At 43.5% G+C, this 11,248-nt stretch overlaps 1 protein-coding gene across 1 annotated transcript; it reads left to right on the top strand.

The window, feature by feature from the left end:
* Positions 1–3,137: 3,137 nt before the first annotated feature.
* LOC116647460 (C-C motif chemokine 8) lies at positions 3,138–5,160 on the top strand. The gene is made up of 3 exons (XM_032428862.1): positions 3,138–3,273; positions 4,045–4,162; positions 4,569–5,160. Exons 1-3 carry the CDS (start codon positions 3,198–3,200, stop codon positions 4,672–4,674), a joined length of 300 nt encoding a protein of 99 aa, XP_032284753.1. The 5' UTR covers positions 3,138–3,197; the 3' UTR covers positions 4,675–5,160.
* Positions 5,161–11,248: the final 6,088 nt, after the last annotated feature.

The raw sequence follows: 11,248 nt of genomic DNA, 5'->3' as shown, positions 1-11,248 counted from the left end.
CAAGTACACAAGACTGCTTCAATATTTGAAAATCAATTTATATAATCCATATCATCAACAGACTAAGGGAGAAAAAGAGTCTTATGATGATACCAATATGATGATACCAATAGAAAGCATTTGACAAAATCCAACATCCATTCATGAAAAAACTTTCAGCAAATAAGGTAATAGAGAGGTACTTCCACAACTTGATAAAGAACATCTACAAAAGGCCTACAGCTAACATCACACTTATTGATGCTTAAACACTGAAATGATGTTCTTAATCATGAAAAAATGCTTTTCCTCTAAGACTTGGAACAAGGCAAGGATGTTCCCTCTAGCCACCCTTATTCAGCATCATACTAGAAGTCCTAGCTAATGTGATAAGACATGACAAGGAAATAAAAAGATATACAGATTGAGAAGAAAGAAATAAAACTGCCTTTGTTTGTAGAAAACATAATTGTCCATGTAGAAAAAGAATCACACACACACACACACACACACACTCACACACATATACACACAACTCTCCTGCAACTAAAAAGCAATTATAGCAAGGTTTCAGGCTGCAAAGTTAATATTTAAAACTCAATTACTTCTCTATATACCAACAATGAACAATTGCAATTTGAAATTAATAATGCGATACTATTTATATAAGCACCAAAAAAATGAAGTACTTAGGAATGAATCTAAGAAAAATATGTTCAATATCAACATGTGGAAGACCAAAACTCTAATGAAAGATTAAAGAACTAAATAAATAGAGAGATATACTGTGTTCATGGATTGAAAGAATCAATATTGAAGCAGCAAAGGCAATTCAATAGAAAAGGAAGTCTTTTCAAGAAATGGTTCTGGACATCTACAAAAAAAAAAAAAGAAGAAGAAGAAGAATCTAGATACAGATCTTACACTTTTCACAAAAATTAACTCAAAATGGATCATACACTTAAATGTAAAATTCAAATCTATGAAACTTCTAGAAAATAACATAGAAGAAACTTTGGGTTTGGTGATGACTTCATAGATACAACATGAAAAGCCTGATCCATGAAATTAATAATTGATAAGTTGGACTTCATTACAATGAAAAACTACTGTGTGAAAGACACCATTAAAAGAGTGAGAAGACAGGCCACACACTGGAAGAGAATCTTTGTGAAACACATATCCACTAAAGGACTTGTGTCCAAAATACACAAAGAACCCTTAAAACTGGGGCACCTGGATGGCTCAGTCATTAAGCGTCTGCCTTCGGCTCGGGTCATGGTCCCAAGGTCCTGGGATCGAGCCCCGCATCAGGCTCCTTGCTCAGACGGAAGCCTGCTTCTCCCTCTCCCGGTTGCCCTGCTTGTATTCCCTCTCTCGCTGTGTCTCTCTCTGTCAAATAAATAAAATCTTAAAAAAAAAAAAAAACCCTTAAAACTCAATAATGAGAAAACAAATAACCCGATTTAAAAATAGGTGAATGATCTCACTAGGGCATCTCCCCAAAGAAGATATGCAAATGAAAAATTAGCATATGAAAATATGTTCAACATCTTATGTCATTAAGGAATTGCAAATTAAAACACTAAGATACCGGGGCGCCTGGGTGGCTCAGTCGTTAAGCCTCTGCCTTCGGCTCAGGTCATGATCCCAGGGTCCTGGGACTGAGCCCCGCATCTGGCTCCCTGCTCAGCCAAGAGCCTGCTTCTCCCTCTCCCACTCCCCCTGCTTGTGTTCCCTCTCTAGCTGTCTCTCTCTCTGTGTCAAATAAATAAATAAAACCTTTAAAAAACAAAACAAAACACTAAGATACCGCTATCCACCCAGTAGAGTGGCTAAAATCCAAAATACTGAAAATAGCAAATGCTGATGAAGATGTAGAACAATAGGAACTCTCATTCACTGTGGATGGGAATGCACAAGAGTACAGGCACTTTGAAAGACCCTTTGGCAGCCTCTTATAAAGTCTTACCATATGATCTAACAATCACACTCCCAAATGAGTTAAAAATTTATGTCAACACAAAAGGCTGCATAAAACCATTTATAGCAACTTTATTCAGAATTGTCCCAAACTGGAAACAATCAAGATGTCCCTCAATAGATGAATGGATAAACAAACAGATATATACATACAATGGAATATTATTCAGCAGTAAAAAGAAATGAGCTACCAAACCATGAAAAGACACAAAGAACATTAAATGCATATTTCTAAGTGAAAGCAGCCAATTTGAAAGGGCTACATACTGTATGATTCCAACTACATGACATTCTGGAAGAGCAATCGTAGTAAAAAGATTTGAGGGGAGTAGCACAGGGGAGCTTCAGGGCACTGTAATTTCTGCATGATACTGTAACGGCAGACCTGTGAGGGGAGGAGAGCACAAGAGGTCAGTGGTTTGCAAGCCTAGCTCCTTCGCTTCCCTCCCCTCCCCTGCCCACACTGTGTGTAAACAAAGGGAACTGAAGGCCTTTCTCAAACAGACCCATTCTACCTAAATCTGCGTGAAATATCAGGCTTCTCCATATGATGTCACCTGGAAAGAAACTTTAGCTTCTAAATAAAATATCTGGAAACCACCACCCTACAAGATCACTATGTGCTGTCCAGTTCTCACTCTCCATAACATAAGATTCCAGGGCATTAAGACTTGAAGATTCTCCTGGATTCCACCGTTCTTCCAGGGTTCCATCAGGCTACCTGTGTGGGGTTCTAAAAGAGCCTGACTAGTTTAGGATGCCAGAGACGTGAGTCTGATAGAAAGTACAGGCAAAGATTTAAGGCCCCATCCTAGGCCTCCTAGGCCCCAGAGAGGGCCAGGCCTTTGATTGTCTTCACTCCACTATGACCTCAGCTTCCGTTCTTCCTTTCCAAAAGATCATTTTCCATTTCACAGAAATCATAGACCTTATTAGTCCAGTGAGGTCACTTCCTACATTTTGCTAGGCATAACACATTCCCTTCCACCTCTGGTCCACATAGTCTAAACCAACAGTTGAAACTACTCAGCTTCCTTCTTCCAGTGTTTGGAAATCACCCCCAGGATCTGGTGCCTACTCAGCACATTCCAAGTCCAATTTCAGGGACCTGCCCATGCTCTCTGCTCTCTATAAAAGGCAGACAGGGTGTCCAGAGAAACCAGAGGAGCAGAGAGGCTGAGACCAGCCCAGAAACTTCCAGCTCTGACAACCCAACCTCCCCGTTCCCCGCCGACATGAAGGTCTCTGCAACACTTCTGTGCTTGCTGCTCACAGCCGTCTCCTTCAGTGCCCAGGTGCTCTCCCAGCCAGGTAAGGCCCTTTCTTCCTAAGGATTACCACTGAAACTATTGTTACTATCATCCCAGCGTGAGTCATCCCATGCTTGCTGCATAGCCTACATTAAGAGATGGAGAAAGTGAAACCAACAAAGGCGATGAGAAGAGCTGTCATGGTAGTTAACCAGAGGCAGAACCAGATGCCTGGGTCGCTAAGGCCAGTCCCCATGGTCCTTCCTGACACCAGCTTGGGGAAGAGACACTGAGTGCAACCACTTACCTCACATTGTTTGGGAATGTGGGGACTGTTTCTCATTGTGGATGCGAAGGACATTTCAGGCAGTAGAGCAGAGGGGGAAAAAAACTATTGCTTGGGGTTTCAAATTTTGGATTACAGCCAGTGTACCAGTGGCCATGTAAGGAAGAAAAGGACCCAGAGGCTTCTCAGCATGTGACACGGGTTGGCTTTAGAGCCTGTGGGGACAGAAAGCTGGAAAGCGAGGTCTTAGAATTTATCTATTTGGTGTCAGAGGTTTTGGGTCAGTAGACCCTCCTAATGACACTACAAGATTGGTGTCATTTCTCCATTCCCAGTCAACAGTGAAGAGCCCCATAGTTCCACAGAGGAAATGGACTCCTGGTCACCATTTTATCTGTGGAATGTGGACTAAGGCACTGGACTTGGGAGTATTCGGTCCTAGTTGGAAATTGTGTGTTTGCTTTGTCTTTTCCTACCTTTACCTGTGCTTGCAAATGCATGCTTATGATGCTTTATAACTCTCATTCTTTGCAAAATGTTTTTCAGGTTCAGTTTCCATCCCAATTACCTGCTGCTTCAATATGGTCAAAAGGAAGGTCCCCATGCAGAAGCTGGAGAGCTACACGAGGGTCACCAACAGCCAGTGTCCCCAGGAAGCTGTGATGTAAGTGGACTGTGCTCTAGCACCCCCTGCCAAAAGTTCTGAGTTCTATACAAGGGCAAGAGATCAGGATTCATGCCCAAAGGAGTCAGATAAATATACCATCTAATCTAAAGGGACCTTTACCCCATGGAGAAACTGAGCCCGCAGGAGGGATATTCATACTCCCTCCAGATTCCCCTGCTAGGAGCTTGGTCAGATCATCCAAGTTCCTTCAGCCAGCAGCCTGAGGGCCTCCCCTGGGACAGCACGAGCAGTTTCCTTTTGAGCCCTTCCTCCCATCTTTCCCCTCCCACCTATCCCCATCCAGCCCCCTTACCCAGAGAGCAAGAGGGTTGGCCCCCTCAGGTATAGGGGCCAACAGACACCCCAAGGGGTTCCATCAAACTGCCCTCTCTCCCCACAACAGCTTCAAGACCAAAGCATCCAGGGAGATCTGTGCTGACCCCAAGCAGAAGTGGGTCCAGGATAACATGAAGCACCTGGACCAAAAGTCCCAAACCCAGAAGCCTTGAAACTTCGCACCTGGACCAAGAGACAGAGCATGAGGAAAATCTTATTTATTTTCCCCCAACTCTCCCCAAGTGCAGAGTGATCTTATTTTATTACAATGTACAACAAGAGGCACTTTGTATAATAATTTAAGGCACATTTCTCAAATAATATTTAATTATATTTAAGTTATTAATGTTTTGACTTTATCTGCTATAAATCCTAGTGAATGTAAACATTCACAGTGTTTGTAAACATGCACAGAATCCAGTGGCATGTTTTCTTTTCTGTGAGCTCAGTGAAGTTCATGGCAGGATGTCATTGTTCTCCCTCCAATGTGTCTATAGTATTGTGAGGTCCTTCCATGGATCATCAGAGTGAAACATTTCTGTATTCTTATGAATCAGCGCTCCTGTATGTCAAATGTCTGCTGTGTAGTGTGGTTGAAATTAATGTTATTTAATGACTATGGAATTTTCAAAGAAAAAAATATATATAACTATAAACTACTTGGTCTTATTTCTCATGGGGTCACATTTAGCTGGGAGGCAGAAAATGGCAGCAATGACTGGCAATTTGGGGTCTAGGGGCCATCCTCTAAGAAGTATTTTAGATGCAACTGAGGTTCAGGGTATTCCAGCCCTTTGGCTCCAGCCCCTAACACCATCTGCCCGTTTTTTTCTTCTCACACCTCCCTCAGTCCAGTCTTCCTCTTGCCTCAAACTTTTCTCCATAACCCCAAGTGTTATCCATCTCATTAATCTTCAAACCCAGAACCTAGATGTCTACAACCTAGAAACCCTTTTAAGGTTTTTTCTTGAAGCATCTTCAGCAGGACTGGTGTTGAAGGATACATGCAATGGGAAATGAAAAGGTTCTTCAGAGCTGGTCCAGGAGGAGAAGCAAGAGCATGGGCAGAGGGAGGAATCCCATCTGGCTGGACTCTGGAAAAAAATAAGATGCACTAAAAGTTTTGAAATAGGACAGAAGGAAAGTGTTATGCAAGGTGCACGTGAGGAAGAATAAGCTGGTATCTAAGGACTGGATGGAGTGTGGGAGGGAGAACCTGAGGGCAGGCCACTGTAATGGTGCAGGGGAGGTGAAGCAGGCTGGTGGTGGGCGTGATGTGGGGAGAATGGGCAAGATGGAGTGGTATGTCAAATGTTGGAGAGGGAAAGCATTTGACCCGGGACATAGACCTTCTCTTATAACCTCACAAAGCAACTATTTAGAGGGCTGGTGCCCTTGACACACAGAATGAAGTTATCTCCAGCTCCAATCCCCCAAATATGCAAGCATCTGCTTGAAGGCATGGGACTTCCTTTCCTTAATAGCCTCTTAGGGTCGAGAGTCCCTTTTACTGTATGAGCATAGCTGGCTTCATTTTCAGATATGAGGCCCACCATAGTAAGGCACAAAGACCAGACTCCTCACGGAAGGAAAGAGGACTATCTTCTTGATGACCCAGCTCTGCAGAGCCTGTCATTGGTGATCATGTGGAGAGATGCCACAATTTCAGTACACCTCGAAGCACGGCACTTAGGTTCTGGTCCCAGAACTGACCCTGATTCTATGTCACTTAGGGCAAGTCAATGTCAATCTCTTTATCTGGCATTAAGGTGCCACATACGAAAGTGTAGGTTGTACCGTGTCACAGGCAGAAAGCGAGAGGACCTGGCAGATGACTTCACAAGCCCTCTCCAGTTCTAGGAGCCACGTCTCTTGGAAACTTGGCCGTGCCTGTTGGCTAGGGTAGAATGGGGAAGTAAAGCACCTAGATTACAATCATCGAGCCAACCAGGAGCCCAGCCTATTGGCAAACACCTGCAAGTCCGATATATCCCCTGTCTGAAGACAAGCTTTCCACTAAAGTTCAAGGTAGCATGCCCAAGTCCCAGGAGCAATAAGGCAGCTGGGCATCAGCTGGGTAAGAGGAGCACTTCAGGCCACAAAGTCTCCATCCAGTTCCAAACTCTCTTCCACAGCCTCAGGGACAAGCTGGCTAACGAGGTCTGGGGCCAGGGTTTCATGAAAGAGCTGCACCACGAATCCCCAATTCCAAAGGCATGAAGACTCAGCCTAAACTGACACCCAGGCCACAAGCAAGATACAACCCATTTGTTTTCCCCGAGCTTTGCCCGGCTAGCTGCACTCCGGGATTGTGTCGCTATATTTAACTCACAACGAACTTTGTGCACGACATTAGACATAATTATCTTAAGTGATGTGTCATCTCATTTATGTTATTAATGTTTTACACAGCCTAACTCGAATATCAATGCTTTGAAAATCCGCCTCCTTATATTGAGTGGTTCATATCTGTGAACTCATTTATTTCCTTGTCAACTAGGGATAAAGACTGGGAAAGTCACTTGAAGATGGCATGCATCCTCTTGGGCACACCTCTGATTTCACCCTCGGCTCACAGCTTGCTGCAGGCTGTGATTCAGGTCACTCCCTCAACATCTGCTGCCAGTGTCCTCTTCACTTCTTGCTTTCCTCCCACAAGCTCCTCTTTAGGTTCCTTCTTAGGTCAAGAGTTTGCTCAGTCCACACAGTTGCCCAAGGCTCAGAAGTGTGTGGGGGAGGGAACACTCTGGGTGACAACCTTCCACCAACATAGGATGGAGGCAGATGTTCAAACACTTCTGCCACCCTTCTTTCCACAGGTTGATTCTGGGAGCCATTCCATAGGCTTCTCAGGTAATCTCAGGAGAATCAGTCCCCATTGCCCACTAAACTGACCTGAATTATGCATACTTGTGTTGGTTTCTCCTCCTTCTTCATCTCTGCTGCCTACTCAGTCCTGATCCCCTGGGATCATTTCCAAATGAACTATCTGCACACAGGTCCTTCTCTCAGGCTCTGCTTTATTGAGTCATGGTTTCATATAGTCAATATTGGGTAATGGTTTCATATAGTTGTTCTCCTTCCCTTTGGTCAATGCTTGGATCTCAACAGACAAGTTTACTGGGTCAGGGCCAGGACATGAGCTGGGCATTTGGTTGGTGTGTTCACCAGGGCTGGGGCTAGGACCAGATTCAGGGACTTGCCCAGTGTGTTCTTTGGGACCAGGGCTGGGGCAAGACCATGGACTCATCTAGCATATTTTGTAGGACTGGGTCCAAGAGGGTGGCCCCCAAGTCAGGGCCAACAAGATTGGGACTAAGTTAGCCACATAACTAGGAGAATGTTGACATAAGGATTTAGCAAATAAGTAAATGTATTGAAGATAATGTAAGTCAAGTCACTTACTATTGGAGAAGTTTCCATAGACAAAATATAGGAATGTCAGAAGGCTAAAAAAAAAAAAAAAACCCAAACACATGTTGTGTTGACCTGAAATTGGAGGTATTAGTTCAAACTCAAGAATTTACAGGTAGGGGGTGGAGCAAGATGGCGGAGGAGTAGGAGACCTGGATTTCGTCTGCTCTCAGGAATTCAGCTGGATAGGGATCAAACCATTGTGAACACCTACGAACTCAACAGGAGATCGAAGAAAAGAATAGCAACAACTCTCTGAACAGAAAAGCGACGACTTTCTGGAAGGTAGGACGTGCGGAGAAGTGAATCCAAGGCAATATTTGGGAGGATAGATGGTGGGGGAGGGGCCTCCGTCGGCCGCTTCTGGCAAGTGATAGAGCTGTGGAGCACAAAATCAGAACTTTTAGAAGTCGGATCCGCTGAGGGATGTCGCTCTGGTGGCTAAGCGGGGGATGGAACCCTCACGGGACAGTGTGGTCTCAGGACCCTCGGGGTCACAGAAAGACTGGGGGTGCCTGAGGACGGCAGAGCTCCCAGGTGTCGGAGCGGGGAAGCCGGCTGCAGAGACGGAGCCCAGGCGCGGGCTCTCAGCTCGGGGTTGCCATAAACCGTGATCCGCGGCACAGTCGGGCCACTGCTCCTCCAGCAGGGACCCAACAAGCGGCAGATCGGGGGAGACTGCCCTTCCTTCCCCGGGAGGAGCGGTGTGGGAGCACACCGCCGGGATCTGCTGGGTTTAGAGACTCCACACGGGGTCGGGTGCCAGAGATAGAAATGCGCGGTCACAGGCCGGGTGAGCACGGAGTGCAGCCAGAGACCGGGGAGACGGGAGTGACTGACGGCTTTTCTCTGGGGGCTCACTGAGGAGGGGGGCCCCAAGTTCTCGGCTCCTCTGGGGCGGAGATTGGAGGCCACCATCTTCACTCTTGGCCTCCAAAGCTGTACGGAAAGCTTGCAGGGAACAAAAGCTCCCGAGAGCAAACCCGAGCAGATTACTTAGCCCAGATGGGGCAAGGGCGGGGCAATTCCGCCTCCAGCAAAGACTTTTGGGAACCACGGCAACAGGCCCCTCCCCCAGAAGATCAGCGAGAACAGCCAGCCAAGACCAAGTTTACCGATCAATGAGAACGGCAGAACTACAGCACTAGAGGAATACTGCACATAGAATCCATGGCTTTTTTTACAATGATTCTTTAGTCTTTCAAAGTTAATTTTTTTTAACTGTCTTTTTTTTTTTTTGAATTTTTCTTTTTCCCTTTTTCAACCAACATCTTATCAATCCCTTTTTTAAAAAACATTTTTATTTTTCATTTTTAGAGGCATATTCTATCCCTTCAGAGTAGTTACCCGTATTTTTGGCATATATATATAAGTTGTTCTCTCTTTAAAATTTTGAGATAGTTTCTTCTAACAGATCAAAATATACACTAAAGCTCTAGTGTATGGTTTTTTCCTACTCTCCTGCCTGATCACAACCTCTCCCTTTTTTTTTCTTTTTTTTAAATCCTCTTCTTTCTTTTTTCAAACAACTTTGTATCAATTCCTTTTATAAAATTTTTTATAATTTTCATCTTTACAGTCATATTCCATCCCTTCATCATATCAACCCTTATTTTTGTACATATATAAGTTTTTCTTTCTTTAAAATTTTGGGAGGCACTTTCTTCTAACAGACCAAAATACACCCAAAATCTAGTGTGTGGCACTGATGTATGTACCAGCCTGATCATATTTGATCATATTCTGTTTTTTTTTGTTTGTTTTGTTCTGTTTTTGTTTGTTTTTATCTTTATCATTTTCTTTTTTCTTTTTTTCTTTTTCTTTTTTCTCTCTTTCCCTTTCTTTTCCCCCTGCTTCAGGTCTTTTCTGATTTGTTTAGAGTATATTTTCTGGGGACGTTGTTACCCTGTTAGCATTTTGTTCTCTCATTAATCTATTCTCCTCTTGACAAAATGACAAGATGGAAAAAATCACCTCAACAAAAAGAACAAGAGGTAGTACCGACTGCCAGGGACCTACTCAATACAGACGTTAGTACGATGTCGGATCTAGAGTTCAGAATCATCACTTTAAAGATACTAGCTGGGCTTGAAAAAAGCATTGAAGTTATTAGAGAAACCCTTTCCGGAGAAATACAAGAACTAAAATCTAACCAAGTTGAAATCAAAAAGACTATTAATGAAGTGCAATAAAAAATGGGGATGCTAACTGCTAGGATAAATGAGGCAGAAGAGAGAATCGTGATATAGAAGACCAAATGATGGAAAATAAAGAAGCTGAGAAAAAGAGAGATAAACAACTACTGGATCACGAGGGCAGAATTCGAGAGATAAGCGATACCATAAGATGAAACAACATTAGAATAATTGGGATCCCAGAAGAAGAAGAAAGAGAGAGAGGGGCAGAAGGTATATTGGAGCAAATTATAGCAGAGAACTTCCCTAATTTGGGGAAGGAAACAGGCATCAAAATCCAGGAAGCACAGAGAACCCCTCTCAAAATCAATAAAAATAGGTCAACACCTCGACATCTAATAGTAAAACTTACGAGTCTCAGAGACAAAGAGAAAATCCTGAAAGCAGCTCGGGAGAAGAGATATGTAACCTACAATGGTAGAAACATTAGATTGGCAACAGACCTATCCACAGAGACCTGGCAGGCCAGAAAGGACTGGCAGGATATATTCAGAGCACTAAATGAGAAAAATATGCAGCCAAGAATACTATATCCAGCTAGGCTATCATTGAAAATAGAAGGAGAGATAAAAAGCTTCCAGGACAAACAAAAACTAAAGGAATTTGCAAACACGAAACCAGCCCTACAAGAAATCTTGAAAGGGGTCCTCTAAGCAAAGAGAGAGCCTAAAAGCAACATAGACCAGAAAGGAACACAGACAATATACAGTAACAGTCACCTTACAGGCAATACAATGGCACTAAATTCCTATCTTTCAATAGTTACCCTGAACGTAAACGGGCTAAATGCCCCAATCAAAAGACACAGGCTATAGGATTGGATTAAAAAACAAGACCCATCGATATGCTGTCTGCAAGAGACTCATTTTAGACCCAAAGACACCCCCAGATTGAAAGTGAGGGAGTGGAAAACCATTTACCATGCTAATGGACACCAAAAGAAAGGTGGGTGGCAATCCTTATATCAGACAAATTAGATTTTAAACCAAAGACTGTAATAAGAGATGAGGAAGGACACTATATCCTACTTAAAGGGTCTATCCAACAAGAAGATCTAACAATTGTAAATATCTATGCCCCTAACATGGGAGCAGCCAATTATATAAGGCAATTAATAACAAAAGCAAAGAAACACATC

This window comes from Phoca vitulina, unplaced genomic scaffold, assembly GCF_004348235.1.
Source record: "Phoca vitulina isolate PV1807 unplaced genomic scaffold, GSC_HSeal_1.0 scaffold40, whole genome shotgun sequence".
NCBI classification, from domain to species: Eukaryota; Metazoa; Chordata; class Mammalia; order Carnivora; family Phocidae; genus Phoca; species Phoca vitulina.
Note: the sequence above shows the minus strand (reverse complement) of the source record. Positions and strands in the feature narration are given on the sequence as shown.